At 38.7% G+C, this 20,150-nt stretch overlaps 1 protein-coding gene across 3 annotated transcripts in view; it reads right to left on the bottom strand.

Moving 5' to 3' along the window:
- Window positions 1–17,808, bottom strand: part of tmem94 (transmembrane protein 94) — a 41,291-nt gene extending 23,483 nt beyond the window's left edge. For 2 of the 3 annotated variants that reach the window (XM_062442226.1, XM_062442227.1), the window contains exons 1-7: window positions 17,703–17,808; window positions 13,565–13,983; window positions 5,917–6,033; window positions 3,797–3,924; window positions 2,598–2,734; window positions 1,249–1,454; window positions 36–187 (exon numbers count right to left, since the gene is read on the bottom strand). In XM_062442226.1, coding sequence (XP_062298210.1) covers window positions 36–187; window positions 1,249–1,454; window positions 2,598–2,734; window positions 3,797–3,924; window positions 5,917–6,033; window positions 13,565–13,588 — 764 coding nt within the window. In that variant the 5' untranslated portion in view covers window positions 13,589–13,983; window positions 17,703–17,808. Of the gene's footprint in view, window positions 1–35; window positions 188–1,248; window positions 1,455–2,597; window positions 2,735–3,796; window positions 3,925–5,916; window positions 6,034–13,564; window positions 13,984–17,702 lie in introns of those variants that run through there. The other variant, XM_062442228.1, reaches the window with a different exon arrangement.
- Window positions 17,809–20,150: the final 2,342 nt, after the last annotated feature.

The following is a 20,150-nucleotide window of genomic DNA, read 5'->3' as shown; positions in this document are numbered from 1 at the left end:
AAGGAGTGCCTAAAAAAAAAGAACAAGTTGCTCACCTGACTGGGTCCAGAACTGGAGTCCGCACCACTCTGAAGAGACGGTGCTGCTGGGGGCGCTGGGGGCCTCTCTTCTCATTGGCCCGTGGGGAAGGAGGAGGGGAGTATGGTGGGAATAAATCTCCTGGCTCCAATACAATGTGTTCATCATCCTGAGAAAGAGAAGGATTTATTGTCACACAGTTTAGGTATTTCTTTCATTTTGGGAAATACACGGTGGAATCAGTCTTCTCTTCTGTCTGTTAAATATGAAGCTAACAACCAGGAGATGGTTAGCTGAAAGCATAATGACAGGAAACAGTAATAAATTCCACTTATCAGCATCTCTAAAGATCATTAACCAAAACATTATGCTTTAAATTCTCATAATACCTTATAGTGGCAACAAGACTACAGGAAGTCACTACATAACATGACAACGTTTTGCTGTTACTATAAAACAAACAGCAACAGAACTTGTGTGTGTTTTAGATCTTTTGATTAAATGGCAGCAGGATATAGACCTAAAAATAAAGCTCCACTTAGCTGATAAAAGGTCATTCACATGTACAGTACCAGTCACTTTCTCATTCAAGTGAATGGGAAGGTTTGTCCAAACTTTAAACTACTACTATACATTAAAATGAGAGAAAAAAAAAGTTCCTATAAAATTCTAATCAATCTTGTTGAATTGACAAAAAGTTAGAAGTTAAAGATAAGAGTTAAGGTAAAGTAAAGTAGTTAAAGTAACGTAACGTAAAGTAGTTAAAGTAATGGTACCTAAAATAACGTAACATACCGTGAAGTAACATAAATTAAAGTAGTTTAAGTAACGCAATGTAAAGTAGTTTAAGGAAAGTAGTTAGTAAAGTAACATAACCCAAAGTAACATAACCTAAATAACGTAATGTAACCTAACGTAAAGTAGTTAAAGTAAAGGAAAATGGTTTGAGTAGAGTAGAGTAGAGTAGAGTAGAGTAGAGTAGAGTAGAGTAGAGTAGAGTAGAGTTAGTTAAGTTAAAGAGAAATATCAGACTTTCGGGCTCTGGGGTTAGGGTTAGTCTAAAAAACAAACATTATGACTGATGCTGTATTTGTGCCAGGTGAGGGAGCTTGTGAGTAGTTGTAGTGGAATCCAGCATATGTTCCTCCTCTTCATGTCTATACTACAGGTAAAACAGAGAAACAAGTGTGAAGGTAAATGTACTGTATGTGTATCTATACAGACGCTCACTTTAATTCCTCTGAGTGATGCAAATGCTTCTTGTCCAGGTCTCAGAGCGATGACGTCTCCTTCCACCAGCAGACTCACAGGCAGGTTAATCAGCTGGGAGTCCCGGTAGGTCCAGTGAAGGGACCACGACGGGGACGAGGGGGTGTACAGGTCGGGGTAGAGAGAGGGAGACCACCGCACTTCACCCACACACCCTGACAGATAGTCTGGAGATGAGAAACGTATTTCAGTCAGATGTGTTTTACAGGTAGAAAACTGTGGAGACATGCTTGTCCTCTTCAGTGTCATTTTGGAAGTTCTGTTAAATCTGATAGCAGGTCAAAGCAGGTCACACTGTCCTAATATTCAGTAGTACAGATTAACAATGGAATCCAGTGAGTGCTGGTGCATGGTGTTTAGTTATTTATTAAACACAGCAATGGGGCATTTGTGACAGCTGGTGTACTCAGAGCTGCTGGCACTTGCTTTATCCTGCTGATGCCATTCAATTAAAAACATCATGTTGAGTCCTAATAACACAATGACAAACTGACCCAATGACATTCATTCAGTTCATATTGAATTAGTCACCAAACACATACATGAGGACCAGCATGTATTACCAATCCAAGACAAACACACCATCTAAAATGTGGTTACACTGAACTGGAGTCAATGACGATAACACTGGTTGCCATGACTGCAACATCTGGCAGCAATGCAGACAGAACAATTTATCACAGAGATGCTGAACAAAATGCAGCTGGTATATTTTACATACTCATACACAGCTTATTATGCTAATACTTAATTATGAATATTATTGTTATTATTATATACAGTTAAGCCTACTTAGCTACGCATCTTAAAATGTGGCAAATTCTTATAGGTTTTAAGGCTCTCTTTCCTTTACTAGCAGTAACTACTAATCAGTGAATCTCCTTATTCTAGTTCATATTATTAAATGTCTCCTATTGTTGCACAAAAATCAAAAAGGAACCGATAATCAGTATCAATACAAGTATTTGCATCATTGAAAACTTAATGATAGACTCAATTAAACATTTATTTTGTGAAATGTTTAATTTGAAAGATAGGAGATTTATATTGCAGTAAAAAAAACAAAAAACAGAAGTGTTAGAATCAAAGTATCAGAATTGGTAGCAGTATCAATGATTGTGTGTGACAGACAGTCAAAGTGAAAGCAGGAATAAGACTAGAGCAGCCAGTTTGTTAGATAACCGTTGCTTTAGATAAACCCCAGTGACTGTAATGCTGTGGACACATGATGCACAATCTGATAGCATTCATCAATGCCATTAATTCTCCTTTATCTCCAGTGATGAGTCAACAGGCCTTTGCTGACTCACCGCTGAGCTGCGTGATGATGCCTTTAAGGCGGTGGACCATCTCACTCCTCTTCAGCTTCTCCTGACGTCCGACCAGCAGCAGGTTGAGCAGGAAGAGGAGAAGGAGGAGCGCTGCGTTCACCAGCTCTATGCCAGAACTGTGAAGGAGAGAAGGACGGCAGAGACACAGAAAAACAGGAGTTCAGCACAATGAGAGACACAGTTCTCAATGTTCTGGTGTTGCTGGATTAACTAACGTTCATATAGCGTTACCTCAAACATTCTATCTGCAATTTACAAGTCTGAGTTTATTTACAAGTTTAGAGACAAGACACCGTTTTATGAAATGTGATGAGAACAATTACATAACTAAAAGAAACTAATGTAAAAGAAATCTAAATATCACTATATAAAAAGGTTTGTTTTCTGTTTAAATACTACAATAGAAGTAACGCGTGATAAGTCATCTTTTATTTGAGTGTTGCATCTCCAGTCTGACCTTCAGTATGTGGTGACACAGACAGAGAGACAGAACAAGAAAAGGAAAGAAAAGAGAGAAAATAGTAGATTTCACTAGCTAATGTTAGGTTTGATGATTTTATAGTTAAAACATCTTTCACTGTGTGTTATTATTACAATGTGTTATATTCAAATAATATAAACAATAAATATACAATACATTAGTGGGAGTGGGTTAATGTTAAGAATGATGCAACTACAGCCTATAAAGTCATTTTAAACTAAAATACTACAATTTGTCCCCATAAATTGTGGGTATATATTATGTATAGAAAAAAATTGTTTTGTTAGAAAGTGCACTTTATGTGTTATTTACATGTTGTTGTTTACTCCAACCGCTGGCATACTGCAGGCATATGTACACACATATCATAAGTGAATAAACCTTTAAGGAAGTACATATTATGTTAATTTGTCAGTATGCATAATTAGTAAGTTGGTGTTATAAATAAAGCAGAACTGTGCAGGAGAGTGTAATATTGACTTAGCACACAGCAAGAGCAATAACAGCTGCTGTTTGTGTAGCTACTGATTCACTTCAAGCTCTCAGTTCTGTTCATCATAAACATGCTCATTATTTTTCACCACATCATACATGGACAAGTGGATCAACAGTATTGCTTATTCTTCATCAGATTTGAATATGTGGCATTTAGATTTTCTTCCATAACGGGAATGCTCAGCTACAAAGAGTCACCTACCTGCCCTTAGGCTGGCTGCCGTGGCAACAGAAAAGTCCCAGCACCACCAGTAGAGTGAGGGCGGCCCCCGGCCAATGGAGGCAGGAGTGGCGGTTGCCATGGTAAAGGAAGCTGTACACCCACTGTTCCTGTGAAAACATGACAACGGCAGTGATAGGTGAGGAAAACAATACACGGCGGGTTATGTAAGGAGTTTATCATGTGATGTGTTATTTAATAAATGATCAAGGGACTGTGTTTCTATAAACAGATGGGACAAGGCTGTGTGTGTGTGTGTGTGTGCGCGTGTGTGTGTGTGTGTGTGCGTGTGTGCGCGTGTGTGTGTGTGTGTGTATTACTGTGCTTTTATCCTTATGAGGGCAAAACATCCTCACAAGGGAGCAATAATGATTTTTTTTTTTAAACAACCTCAGAATGGAAGTCATGTGACCTTCATGAGAGAGTTACAAGGTTTCAATCATCACTTCACAGTTTAATAATATTTCCATACGTCATGCAACTTTCTTCTCTTTTTTTTTTTTTTTTACATTTTCTGTCACATGTTTTTTCTTTCCTACAAAGTTTTTCCACACTGTGATGGTGGTTATGAAATGAAATGTACCCGTCTATAGCCTGAATTTCAACAAAAGATGAAGCATTTGCACTTCTTTGTATGGCGATAGTGGTTTACAAAGTACAGAGTAGGATCTGTCACTTTCTTCTTTTTTTTCTTCTTCTATCTGTAGTTAAGATCAGCCATGCAGGCATACAGTGTCCCATGTGGATCATAACTCCCTACACACCCTCTTTAGAAATGAGTCTCAGTAAGACCTTTATGAGGGACACTTTCTATATTTTACACATGTATTACTGAGTATTATAAATCATTACCAGGTAAAGCTCCATGTTGACTTATCTGCTGTAGGTGATGATTTCTTTAAGGACACAGTATGGAAAAATATGAGCGGTACATGTAGCGTCATTCTAATTGTGATATATATCCACTTACACATATGTAGTGGGAATCGGTCCTGATGTGATTAGACTCTAGAAGCATATATCTCTCACTGTTTGAAACAAGGATCCCACATTCTACTAAATGTTGCCTCCTCTTTAGATTTTTCTTCTGTGGGCTGCTCTCACTGCAGCCAAGAAAGTGTTAGCCTTAAAGTGGCGTCTGCCAACTGTCTCTTCCTAACTGTCCTGATAGAGTGGTCAGTGGTCCGGATACATGGGGCCAGCCTGAACACTCTCTGAGTGTGGGATGCTGCTTACAATTTAGTTAAAGAGAGACTGCATTTCATTTGTTTTTGGGGGGTAGAGATTACAGCCAGACTGATATATCGGCGAGCCGATATTATTGGCTGATATTGACCTATCACAGATATATTGGTATCAGCAAATATGTTGTCTGACATGTGCTGATTTTTTATTTTTTAATATTTAAGTTATATACGCAGCATTTTATGTATATTTGACCCTTTTTTAATTCAAGTTTAATGTATGTATGTTTATTTTTTGTTATATTATTCATAGCTAATTCTAATTATTCAATTCCCAGCTGTGTTTTTACTGTTTGAGTGCACTGATGTCATTTTATACAATAAAATTTATTGTTAAACTGTAAAATATCAAAATATCTTTGTCACAAGTGTTTAATAACCACATTTGAGGGATCTTTGCAAAAAAAAAGTACATATGTACATATAATATTACCAGCCAACATATCGATATCAGAATTTTTTTTGCTCCCTTGTATCGGAATTGGCCCCTAAAATCTAGTATCGGTTGGTTCCTAGTAAAGATCCAGTGTAGGGGTGTGTATGGTGGGGGGAAATCAGGGGTTTGATGATGTTAGTTCTCCATAATCACACAAGCTTACTGTATATATATATATATATATATACGTGTGTGTGTGTGTGTGTGTGTGTGTGTGTGTGCGCTATGGAGGGTGGTGGGATGGAAAAGGATAAAATGGATGATGTCGTTCTCCTCAATAAAAAATTGATCAAAAAAAAAAAAGGAATTAAAAAAGAAACATTTCAGTGAATTTGCATTTTGCCAACGTAGGTTAAGGGTTAACATTATAACATATTATTTCTATATTAGCCATTATTATACATGTGTGTGCGTGTGTGTACCTGTGCAGAGGCTCGTCTGCGTGCAGCTCTCTGGTGCTGCTCCAGCAGGCTGCTCAGCTGATCCCGGAGCTTCCTCAGAGCCTGACCAGTGGACAGTCCCAGAGTCACATCCTCCTCCTGCAGTATCACACACACAGTCATGCTCTGCTTAAAACATTTATACTTTTCTATTATCATAAACACAGAGGCTAGCTCATGCTATTATATACATACTGCATGTGTAAAACACTTTATATCAGATATACACTTATTAAGACACATACAACACTATCATACATTGATGGTAAGCATTTAATGTGTGCTTAACAACAGACTATGCTGTCATTTATTTCCTACATATATACAGTATGCTTTATTCTGAAAACAACTGTGTTAGCTCCTTTGTTCATGGATAGTTATAAGAGCGATACAAAGGTTTGTTTAGTGATTCTTTTGGCAGTCATGTTGATTAACCTGTTCCATAGTCGGACCTTTAGCCTAGCTTTACATGGCTCCTATCACATACTGTCACTTTAAATCCCTAACACCAGTCTGCCATTCTTTATTATTAACCTGCTTTGTACAATTTATAATAAGAATCATTTGCTTTAAATCCCAACATCCATGTCCCTGATATGGACTAGAGACACAATCCATCCTTACATACGCATGTTTTGAGGCGTGTCTGGATTTTGGACAGTAAGTTAAACTTGTGTGTTGGGCTTCACTGATTCACCATTTCTGTTTGTACTTTGAGTGTCAAGGTTTCAAGGTATTCTTCACAAACGATAAAGGGTACGATGGAGCATGAGTGCATGGAACACACACACACACACCCCTCACATACAAACACACACACCTTTGTGTCCCACATTTGACATTAATCAAGCCGGAAAATGCTAAGACGCTCACGATGAACATGCTAGCGTGCTAACGTATTGCTAATTACCAGTAAACCCAAGAAACTACAGCTGAGATGATGTCAAATGTATTAAGTTCTGCAGTTATTTGATCATACAGAACAGAACAGAATTACAGTAAAGTTTGGAATATTTTTCTCTCACTAGGAAGCATGACATAAAAAATACCATCCGATAGTTGATAAGATAGGTGGATTAACTGACCAATCAACATTGCCATTTCTACATCTATGCTGATACATATAGTTTCATTTCACCACACAGTCAAACTTGTTCATTTGCGGGTTTTGTATGTGCAGCTGCAGCTTGTACGTTTGAAGACGTGCTGAATCATTGCACCTTACAATGATTTCAATGATTGATTCATCTATTACTTTCACAATTAATCGTTCGGTCAATCAAACGTCAAAAAATGTCAATCACTGTTTCCTGATGCTCAAGATGACTAGGCCTGTTACAATGATTACGTTATCGACTTATCATACAATAACATAATTATTCATATTAAAAAATCTGAAGGTGAAATCAATAAAATCATGGATGTACGAAGCTCTTTAATAATGATCGGAAAATAGCTCCATAGCCCGGCTGCTAGGCCTGTCACAATAATTATAGTATCGATTTATTGTGCAATAACGTAATGATCTGTATCATCATGTCTATATATGGACTTATCTTATGATACATGGACATGACTTGATCATTTTTTGACCTCAGTATTGCCACACTTCACATTAGCAGCTAAGAGGCTATTCATGTCACATTGTAGTGTCAACAAGTAGTGTCCTCCATTCCTCACTGTGTACGTCCTGGGTGGAGACTGTAGAAGAATTAAAGGTAAATAACTCTGTCTCAGCCCATAGTTTGCCCCTCTGTGTAGCACCCACTCTCCAATCCCATCCCCCACTCTCTTGCATCATTATACTATTATATTATCATTATATCAGTGGTATAAAATGATCTTCAAATGACAATAATATTGTTTATTGAGACAATATATCGTCCAACAAAAGTTATTGTGACAGGCCTAAAGATGACGTCCTCAAATGTCAATTGACAATCAGTCAACAAACCAAAAATGTTCAGTTCACTGTCACAGAGAACTAAATAAAACACAAAATATTCATTTAAGCAGCTAGTCTGGGTTTTATTTCTTGAAAAATGACTCAAAGAAATGACTCAAAAAGACTTCCACCAACAATTAAACTGACAATTGTTTTTACAGTTAATTTATGCCCATCACAATTTTTCCAACTTGCCCAACTTATGTCTCCATAGATTTAACAGTGCACAACCCAAAGATATTCAGTACAAATAATATAAAAAGGAAAAGAATAGTAGCATTGTGAGGTTCAGTGCTAATCTCACTGCCTTCATTCATTCATTGTGTCCAGCAAACATAACAGATGACTTATTGTGTTCATATTACAGAGGCCTGGTGCATACGTCCAAGGAGCTAGAGAAAGGAAACGGCTATATCTAATGTTAATGGGAACGCAACCTTTTCCCACACTCTGTGTCACGCTGTGAGGATGTTTGTGTATGTGTGTGTATGTGTTTGTGTGTGTGTGTGTGTGTGTGTGTGTATCTGCAAAGGCCAGCACATGCACAACTTGCACAAACACACACACACAGGGTTCAGCTTTCAGGCTCTACATCCCCACACAGCCAGGCTATAAATACCTTCTCATTTCCCCAGTGTAACAAAGCCTCAACAAAAAAAATTAAATCCTCCAAACGAACGTAAAAACGCGCAGAGAGGAGAAGCCTGAGCGAGCCTGCAACCTGGGAAGCATGTAGATTAACCTTTGATGCTTCACACTGTATTGCACACAGAAGACTTGAATAACTACAGTAGATCTGACTGAGGAGAATCTGTTCAGAAAGAAGAGAGACAACTTACGCCGCTCCTCTTCCACAGATAAATCCCCTCTCTCATCTTCAACACCATGACGGCCGTGACTCTGCTCTGCCTCTCTTGAAAAAATAAATTAAAAAAATCTCTATCTCTGCTGCTGCTGCTGCTGCTGCTGTTGCTGCTGCTGCTGGGATACCGGGGTGAGAGGGGGGGGTTGCCGACGTCTTACCGGCAGCTCCGATACGTGCGGAGAATTGTTACATTTCGGAAAGTAGCTGAAGAGATGGAGGAGAGAGTTGGTGATGCTGCAAAACCTCACCCAAAATTTTCTCTCCCCTCTCTCGTCACTGAGGCTGCAAACAACAAGAGTGGGTGCGTGCTGCCAGCTGGACTCTGATTCAAAAAAACAGCCGGTCTGGCTGCCTCTCTGGCACCGACCGAGCCTCATTCAGTTCAACGCGGTTCAGCAGCTGGCTGGCCAGGACACCAATGAACAAAACCCCTCACTACAGAGAGTGAAGAGGGGAGGGGATGGGGGGGGCAGACATAGTGAGGGGAGAAAAAGAGGCTCTTTTGATGGGAGAAACAATGCCAACCTGGCCTGTGTAACCCTACCTGGCCTTTTTTTTTCTACTTTTGCCAGCTTAGCATATTTTGCAGTGAAGGAGAGATTCATATAAAAGACTACACTGAGAAAAAACTTTTTCTCAAATAGTAAATGTATGCAGAGTGCTAAAATAATCAGTTGTTGCACCGTTACAATAAACATGAAACTATAACGTTCATAACTGTTTGGAATCATTAACTGAATTTTGGAAAAATGTTCATTATATGTTCATATTATTGCATTTTTTAAATAATAATACATAAGTCATAATTGTAAAAGCCGAAAGTGACAGCGCTGCATTCAGTGTTTTCAACTGAGTGGGAATTTCTGCTTCTGACTGATGAAGTTAGATCTGTAATTTGATTAGTGCGGTTTGAGCGTGAGCGGGCGCTAAAAATAGTTTGTTATTCCTTATATCTCTTCAATTCCAAGTCTGCTCATTTGCCATTACTGCAACAGGACTTATAACAGAAGGGAAGCTAAGCTAACGCTAGCTGGACCCTTCCTTCACAGTCTATAAGACAAACACAGTATGAAGTGTAGAGGAGCGGCTGATGAGGTGTTTAATGGATATGAATGAAAAGTAGCATCTGGTGGGAAACAGCATTAACTTTAGAACCTCTGCTTCCATGTAGGATACAAACAGTGCAGGATGAGTCGTCTCTAATGTTGAATACTGCAGAGCCTGAGCTGCTTTAGTTTGTAATTTTGATAACTAGCAAGAGAGGAAAAAGAAGGGAATAAAAGCATCTTTGTATTCATGTTCTTGGGAATCTGATGTCTTCTGTCAATGGTGCACCATGGACGTTTTCCAATGTTTTAAGCATTGATTGAAAGTTGAAAATCACTAGCAAAACTAATGCCTTGTCCTCACTCTTCTATATATTACTCTCATTCCTCATGTTGCTTTTTCCCCACCATATTTTTATGAAGACCACCTTTCATGAAGTACAGCCTTTTATATGCATAATATACATTTACACATATATATATTTATTTATATATATTTATATATACACATATACATATATATATAATGGAAAGCCTGATAACATCCAGCTTATCCATTGAGTGGATAAACCTGTCAATCAAGTCTTTTTCCATAACAGTGCAATACATTTTTAGGCATTAAACAAGCTGAGGTCTATCAATAATCTTCTCGGTTATAATTCTCACCTCTTCCCAGAACGTTTTCATCTTTCTGCATTGCCAAAAAATAATGAAACAACGTTCCTCTAGTTTTTGTACATTTTGTGCATACGTCTGGTATGTTTTTGCTGCATGGATACATGGATATATTTTGACATCATACCATATCTAGGGCTTGGTATCGGTACCATTAAGGTATCGACCAAAATAAATCAATACCAAGTAGTATTGAAACGTCTCCCATCAAACGATACCTGCAATTGATCCTTTTTACACCCAGAGATAGAAAATATGACTATTTGTATGGATTTCCTAACAGCCAATCAATGCAAGCGTTCTTGGATTTAATGCAACATATGATTGACCCTCTGCCACAGCAGCTACAACCTGTCTGTGGTGGTGAAGTCATGGTGAATTTGAGTTAGCGTGATTAGCAGTTCAGCAGCCAAGATGCCACCTAAAGGCTCTAAAGTGTGTCCACACTACACTCCTGTTACACCGGAAAATACTTCTTTTTTTATTTATTTTTTTAAATGATACCTATCCATATCTCTATCATGTGTTTTAAAATAGGGTTTTTTAGTTTGTTTCCATAGTGTATGTAATGTTTTTCTAAATGACAAATAATACCAATGGAAGAGCGGACTACTTTGATTAAAAGACGATAATAAGATGTTCTGGTCTGTTCATTCATCACAGACTTTTAGTTGCATATTCCAAACATTAAAACCCTTATGACACTAAGTGCTGTAGTCTATAGCATGTTGAAGATGGTAAATTAAATTGACTTTTTAAGTATTGAGAATATTTGACAGGATATGAATCTTTGTTTTGCCTACTGAGGATCATAAACTGGTTTTCCACCAATCAGGAGGTTCTTCCTGAAAATGTTGGTATGTAAATGCCAGTATATTTTACATTTAAATATATAATTTACAAGCCTCTACATGAGACTTAGATGCTATTTGTACAATTAGAAACGGTCGAGGTATCATTAAAGTTTACATCCAAAGTGAAATTTCAGTTCAGAAAAGACAACTTTGATTAGAACTAGACCTGTCACAATAATGACATTATTTTACAACATCATCACGTCTATATATGGACTTCCCATTGATCATTTTTTTGAACCTCAGTATTGCCACACTTCACATTAGCAGCTAAGAGGCTATTCATGTCACAATGACTAAACAAGTAGTGTTCTCCATTCCTCACTGTGTACGTCCTGAGTGGAGACTGTAGAAGAATTAAAGGTAAATAACTCTGTCCTCAACCATAATGACATGAATGTGTTTTAACACAAGTGTAGCACCCACTCTCCAATCACACCCCCCACCCCCCTTGCATTATTATACTATTATATATACAAAGTTTATCATAATATCATAATATTAGTGGTATAAAATGATCTTCAAATGACAACAATATTGTTTATGGTGATTATTTCTGAGACAATATATTGTGACAGGCCTAATAAAATCAAAAGAAGGGATGACCAAATGCATTTGCTGAACTAACCTCAGCACACACCAACACCAACTATCTTCTATGGACATGTTCACTAAGCAATAAACAGACATCGTTAGTCCTGTGCAGAAATGTTGGAGTGCAGCGTAGTTCCTGAATTTGAAGCCATCAGAGAAGTTACACTTAAGAGTTCATGCATACTATAACAGTACGTCCATTTGAAGGCATCTTTAGTCCCATGCAGTTCTTCATACTAATGCATTTGCAATATATTAATATCAAAACAAATGTGAAATAATTCACTTAATCAATCAAAGTTACGTCAAGTGATTTAAATTGTGAAAGTGTGAGTTGTACTCTACCTCTAAGACTTGTAGGACATTCATATCTCCTTGAGAAGGAGGGCGGCTCCATGCTTTCTGACTGTACCGTCAGTGTTAATGATTATATAACATAACGCAGCACATGTGGTGGGAACGCTGAGAATGAAGAGGTAGACAGAGAGCTCTCTTCTTTGAGCTCGTTGAGCAACAGGTCAGCGGCGTTCCTACGCACGTTGTGTTGACCGAGCGGCGCCTGGTTGTGAAACGGCCTCTCCTACACATCTATGTTTAACTAGAGAGGTTTGATCTTTTAACCCTTTCTAACAGGTGATCTGAAGTGATAAAGAGCCGTGAGAGTTTGTGTGGACAATGTCAATACGGATGAACGTGACCAAGGTGTTCATCAGAATATTATTCTAACTGATGGAAAGAGCCAAATGAAACAAGATTATAAAATAAGACTTAAGCTGTAATGAGTTTTATTTTTATGGTGCTGACAGACTGAGGCTGAATGATACTTGACCATTTTAACAAGTATATGAAAATTATATACTTATTACATTTTATAATTAATAATTTTGAAATGTTCTTAGATGTTTGCTGCTCTTGAGGAAGATGGAAACCTTGAAAAACCCATGGACCAATGTCATCACTATGTAGCTTATATTACGCAAGATGCATAAAATGAAATGATGACAATAAATAAAGCATAACAAAATAAGTATGTAAATAGCAGAGTTCCTTCTGACTTCATTCCAAACACACACAGGCTTTTCACACAGTATTAAGACTGTGTCAGTAGAAATGGCAGCCTGTATTTGACACTATATGGAAACTTTTGAAGAGTATAGCTGATGTTTTCTTTAGTTTAACATTTGTATTTCCCTCTTGGCATCACCTTATGCCATAAATGAGTGTTAATATTAAGGCTACATGTCTGCTCTTTTCAGAAATGAATTACTTTTTGTCGTTGTTGTTTCTTGAGGGAAGACAGATGTGCAAGTAGAATTAAAATGAACATCTATCAATTTATTTGTGTGTAAAAAAAATGGTTTGCTATGAATTCTTGAGCAATTGTGATTGATTTACAATTGTGTAGTAATGCACACATATATAAGTGTGCATTACTATATGTGTGTGGTCGTCCCAAGGAAGAGTAGTGAATACTTAAATGCTGTTGCTAGTTGGCATCCTAATAAATATATGATAAATACATAGAGAGTTCACACTCCTCTCTTTGAAGCATAGCTAAGCACTGGCCTGATCTCAGAGGCTCTGTCTGCTCAGTACACATCTCTCCACCTGAGGGACAGAAGCAAATGCTGAGCTAAGCAACCAAACTCACCTGCTTCTTATCCTGCGGCTCCATAGCAACCACAGCCACTCCACATGCTCCGCTTCTCAACCAGCCAACACCACCTGGCAGAGCCCCGTAAGCGCCGCTCTGCAGTATCCAAATCCGGACGCCGCGAACTCGGGGGTCTCGGGCCGATCCCTCTCAGCCCGCCACCTGTGGAAGCCGCGGATCGGGCGGTTCGGGTAAGGACGGAGGAAGGTGAAGAAGGCAGGCGGGTGCAGCCTTGGTCCCCCACCTGGCAACACCTCCTGCCCCGCCTCCTCTGCCAGTGTGACAGGAGGCACGCCCACAGCTGCAGGACCAGCAGAGGGAAGCAGGGAACTCTGGGATGTGGGGCTTATATTTGGAAGGTTAATTGTTGCTCAGGTGCAGGACAGAGATCCTCTTCATAACAGTCATGTAGAGGTCTGTGGATAGAAGATAGATTACATGTGTCAGTTAATAAGCATGTCTGACACCTACAATCCAGTATTCTACGGAGTTAGAACACTGTAAACATTTTCTAACTTGTTTTATATTAAATGAACATTTTACCAATTTTAACATGAGTGCAATGTGACTCAGCCACTCTCAAGTGGAATATAATAAGAGTCCATTAATGAGAGTGTAGCACAACTGATTAACACATTATGTTTTATTTCTCAGAAAAACCAACCAGCTGAACTTGTCTTCCTGTGTTAAGAGGAAGTGTGTGGCAGTGTTTCCGTTTGAACACCACAGTGGGTACACACAGCACAGCACGGCACGGCTATACTATGCTAACGACTAGCTGCTTGGTTGCTGCCAGGCTGGTATACCCATGTATTCACCGGTTGTTTTCAAAACACCAATTTGGTCAATTAAAAAATATGAATAAAATTGTGTTTTTCTGCACTTTTGCAGCGATTACTCTCAAGATGTTCTTATTGAGACTTTTTGTAAGGTTTCCTGACACAAGTTCTGAAACTGGAGTGGTGGGAAGGTTATTTATGTTAATTGTAAAAAAAAATTGACAAAAAGATATATTTGAAAATAAGCCTTGTGGCACATGGGTGATATTAGTCTGTGTGTTATACAGTTGGTTTGACATCATTCACTCAAATGGTTGAAGTGCATAATAGGTTTGTATTTTGAATGTCAAATGAATGTTGAATATTAAACTAACTTAATGTCACCCCTGTCCCTAAAAACTCTTTCTCTCCTAAGCGCTCCTCTCACGATCCGCGCACCAATGTGGACAGGATCTTCTATGATTGGGCCATTTTCCAAGAGGACTGATTGGTCAGGAGGTGGTGCTTTTATACTCGTTGATCTTCTATCCAGAACATAACCTGCTCCGGAGCAGGTTAGCCATTCAGCATAAGTTACCATGGTGATTAACCCCGGTAAGAAGTGAACCAGCGTTGTAGGACGTAAAACTCAGGGTTAACCCTGAAGTTACCTCGATAAGAGAAAATCCAGCTTCGTAGTACAGGCCTCAGGTGTACAGTTGACCAATGAAATGATCCCTGCCTCCTTGTAGGCGCATTAGCTTTACCTCTTTGAGTATCCCGTTCACCACCTTCGAGGGTTTTATTAAATGTACTTCACTTGTTTTCTTTACAACTTCTACAATAGGACAGTTTAGTTATACATATATATTTTTACTATAATATCTGCTGACTATAATATAATACAGTAGCCACATGGCACAGCGCTCCCCCATTGGTGTGCAGTACTTTTACACAGTATACAAGGGGGATATGACTGAAATCTAATATCCCGATATAGGTCATTCCATATCCTGATAACAGCTATCCAAATATAGCTCATTTTAAGTCAGTGTATAAATAGTTGGTCACCCCCAACTATGTATCGTTGCATCTCAATGATAAATAATACAGCAAAATATAAAAATTTGACTTTTTTTTCCTCTCATCACACGTTATATATCATTATATCAGACAGCCTTAATACAAAGAATTTGACTCATGTTTAATTAAGAATTGTGATGTCAAATATCATCATGATTGTTTTTTTTAACATCACCAAACCAGTTTCAGCTGCTTCGTTAAAGTTAGCTTTAATGCTGTGGTGGTGCATGGTGTTGGGGCTACAGTGAGAGTGCCCAGATGTTAGTATAATAACTCTATTGAAAAGCAGACCAAGGCCCCGAATCTACTGACACACAGGCCCGCTCGCTCTGACCACATAAGCAGCTTCCTCTGGCACAAAAACCCCACTGAACTCCAGAGTCAGCAGTCTCCATTGGCAGACAGTTGACAGCGCTCGGGCCAAACACAGGAGAAAAGAGACTGACAGAGTGAAGGGTGAGAGGGTGCACTGACTGCAAAATAAGAAACATCAAACCCCCCTAAAAACCAGAGAGTGGTGGAGTGTAATCCTAAATAATGTATGAACATGTTGTGTATTGTTTGAAGAAGGGCTCTCAGTCAAACATTAGTGACAGACTGACTTTATGCTGGGAAAAAGCTTAATGTCCTGCGTGTCACTCACAAGTCTAAATCTACTCCGGGTTAGGATGTGAATGATCCTCAGCTTAACTCTCACTTTAACTTGGAAAAACTGATCTTAGGTTAATGTTACAAGGCAAAGCAGGTGACGCCAGTGATGTGTTGAAGTCAGTTCCCCCTTGTTAGAATTGTATTTTCTGTGGCAGCACCTCCATGGTTGGGTTATGGTTATGGTTATGGTTATGGTTAGGCATAGCAGAGAGAACAGGTTGTGGTTAAGGTAAGCTTGGGGTCAGGTTAAGACATCTCAGAGGACCAGTGGGTGGGGTTAGGGATAAGGTTAAGGTTAAGGTGAAGGTGAAGGTTAAGGTTAAACGCATATGGACGGGGGAACAGACTTCGACACCATACCGAACCTGACAACAGATGTTCGACAAGACCGTTCCAAAATGGGCCAATACAACTGAACTTAGCGAGCTACTTCTTGAACAAAACAAGGTGGTCAGCGGTGAAATAAAAAGAACAAATTGCCTTAAACTTGAAGTTTACAATTGACTCTATTTTAAATGCTTAGCTGACGACTAACAAGTTTGCACAACTACAGTTGACAATATGGCACCGCTTCCTATACAACTAGTGCCACCAGACCAAACCAAGTTCCTGTTCTTTGCTTCCCACCTGCTGATCTACCATACTGCTGAAGTTGCTAAAGGGTTAACCTAACATGACCAGGCTCACTTACAGTGGATTGTCATTTAATGTGGACCAGCTATTGTCATTACAGTGACAGTCTCTGCCTTTACTTAACAGAGAATGGAGGAATGTTGCTGTTACAGAGAGAATTATTGATCCCAATGAAAAATGTATTTTGCTGTAATTAATACTGCAACTGCTACTTAGTGTTAAATGAGTGTAGCTGGCTTTGATTTTATTTACTGTGTAAATTTGTAAAGTGTTTTGTTTTTATTTATATATTAAGGTAACATTATATGTCAAAACTGAGTTAACATATTGATCAATTTAGCCCTTGCTATAATAAAGCCATTAATTAGCCTATTATCGTCCACCGTTTATAAAATATCGGCACCGGTACTGTTCTAGAAGCTGTAATATATAGGGATAAAACCGAGGTGATACCAAACCCTAACAACATATATCATATCAAAGCAGAAGTATTATACTCATCATAACTCATCCATTACACTATACATCCGCGATGTTGCCTTCACTGACCGCTAAATTAGAGGGGAAACCTCGCAGCACATGTTTTTAAACAAATATTTAGAAGTCAGTGCGACACGATGGCACCGCTGTATATCCGTTTCATAATAAATCACATTTACAATAGCTCATAAGTACTGTTGCTTCAATTAAACTATGTTGTTATTTCAGATAATTAACACTTCAGGGAATTAAGGCAGCACCACATTTCAAAAGACGACAATGATAAGTCGTGTTGAACGTTAACAACAATATAGCATGACATGTTTAACGACAGGTAGAAAGTACACATGTAGACAACAATTAGTGCAACAATGTAAACGCGTTTCAGTTCTAGCTGATGCTGCCGTCCTCTCCGCACAGCGGCGGCTAGATGTCAAACGCAGATGCTAACAGAACCGAGGCTTCCGCCTAACGTTAACTACGCAACAACACAACCAATAGATATATACAGCAGAAGTCTGAGAACTCACCTTCTGTTATTTTTAGGTCGCTGTTGATATCCTTATGAATGTGTGCTTTTCTACCGAGTGCAACCGTAGTTGTGTGTCTTTACCGTATAGCAGCAGCCATGTTGGGTTGCGTTCTGCCTGGAAGAAGCAATAGTGTGATATTATTGGACGGCGCCAGAGTACTCTCTCCTTTGATTGGCTGGGCTCTGAGTGGGCGACGGTAGATTTAAGATTGTTTGTGGTTCTATTTTGAAATAGGAAACCTCACGTTTACTGACGACGAGTAGCTACCAACCCGCGACGCTCAAAGGCGTCTGAATATTGAGTTATAATAGCTATAACAATATTCCCAATAAATGCAATTACAATGAGAATAGCTGTAAAAAAAAAAAAAAATAGCTGTAAAAAATAAAATACAGCTTTCTACAACATGTTATAAACTATCATACACCACGAAGTAGGTTCCCATTGCCTGGTTGTTACTCATCAGCTTTTATGTAGTACACCATTTCACATAGTTAACAATTTACAGCATACAGATTATTGCATTGTTAAACTAAAACCCACAGAGTTATGCTGATGCTGTTCAGGGTGTGATCAAATCTAAAGTAGGCAATTGAATGCTAGTGAGCCGTAGGGACGTAATTCCAGTAATTCCTGTATGTTCTACCTGGTAATCCTAATGTCCAGTTTCACCTGAATGCAGCACTATAAGGAACGAGCCCACTGTATGATTGATATATTGACATTTAAGTTTAGGGAAGTATTAAACTTTAGTACTTTAAAAAGAGAAAACAACATTAATTTAATTAAACAAAGATGTCTTGGCTCTCAAGGGGACAGGATGACATCCGATTTTATTGTCTTTTAATGATTTTACCTTTATTTTCCAAACTTCAGTTAGGTTCACTGTGATAAGGAATCTCCTTCCCAACAGTGAGCTCAACAATATGAGAGTGTATCAAATCTAACACGACATGCAAAGACTATAAGTACTAACAACAGACGGTCTCTCTTTTATCTTTAGTGCAATTTTTGGTGCATAAATGTTGGTTTACACTTACAGGGGTCATTTTCCTGCATAATAACAACTTTGAGCACTTTTAAAGGACAGGTTCACAATTTTTAAAGTCTGTCTTAAACAAACAGTCATGTGTTCATAACAACAGTAAAGAGGTTTTCCTCTCTGTAATCATTCCTCCTGTTCATACTGACTATTAAAAGATCTCCTTCAAATGTGCTTTCAATGGAAGTGATGGAGGACTAAATCCACAGTGTGTCCACACAGTCATTTAAAAGTAGATGATCAGCTTCTATTGAGCTTCATCAGTGTGAGTTAGTCATATCCAGTGATATCTGACACATTTACAGTCTTTTTAGCATCAAATTCCCTCTTAGTGTTTCCCTGTTGAGCTGTGGTGGAAGAATAGTAACAAAAAGACTTTGGTACTAAAAACACTAACGTTGAAACATAGAAGATGAAGATTTGACTCATTTGGACGAAGCTTCATATTAGCTTCAGATCAACTTTTAAATACATGTTTATCCTTCATGATCCCCAAAGATCTTCTAATGGTCAGTATCAACAGGAGGAATGATTATAAGAAAAACTCAGTTTCATTTGGGCTTCTCACTGTTGCCTGAAGACAGTCTTGAAAAATCACGACTCTGTCCTTTATGTATATACGTTATAAGTATATGTTTCTAATGAACTTCTTGTATTTAACTTGAGTAAAACTCAACCAGAACTATTTTTTGCCACTTTTACTTACATAAAAGGTGTAAATACTTCTTCCACCTCTGCTTACTTGGGATAATTATAGTAAAGCTGTAGGAAGGAAAGACAAAGAACATCAGTTAATGTTCTCTAGACAGACTGACACAATTCAGTTTTTAACCAGCGTTGTGACTCAAGTTAACATGCAAGTTAAAATGTATGAGAGCAAAGCAGAAGAAAGTGAAGTATAACTTGAAATAATGTGTGTGTGCGTGTGTGCGTGTGTGCATGTGTGCGTGCGTCTGCTGCTGCAGACAGATGATAGTGACAGTGTCTGTGTGGTACAGCTCCACAGAGAGATCACTGCAGACAGAAAGCCTCAGCATGGTGTAAATAACTCTGCTGCCCTTGAGACTGACAGATGGATAACATCTGAATACCTGCACACATCTGACTCTCTGATTTAGGTTGAGCACGTCTACTTTAACCTTCGTGTCGTCCTCCCGGGTCAAATTAACCCCGTCTGTTTTGACTGTTTCTTCTTTCCTCCCCTTCCTTCCGTCTGTCCTTCCTCCCTGCCTCCTTCTCTCTTTCTTTCTTTCCTTCCTCTCTCTTTCCTCCCTTCCTTCTTTCTTCCCTCAACCCCCCTTTCTTCCTTCCTTCCTTTCCTTCCTCCCTTCCTTCTTTCCTCCCCCTACCCCCCTCCCTTCCTTCTTTCCTCTGTCCATCTTTCCTTCCTTCCTCCCTTCCTC

The sequence above is a fragment of the Scomber scombrus genome, chromosome 21 (genome assembly GCF_963691925.1).
Source record: "Scomber scombrus chromosome 21, fScoSco1.1, whole genome shotgun sequence".
Lineage (NCBI taxonomy): Eukaryota > Metazoa > Chordata > Actinopteri > Scombriformes > Scombridae > Scomber > Scomber scombrus.
The sequence above is the reverse complement of the archived record's forward strand: the minus strand, read 5'-3'. Positions and strand labels throughout refer to the sequence as shown.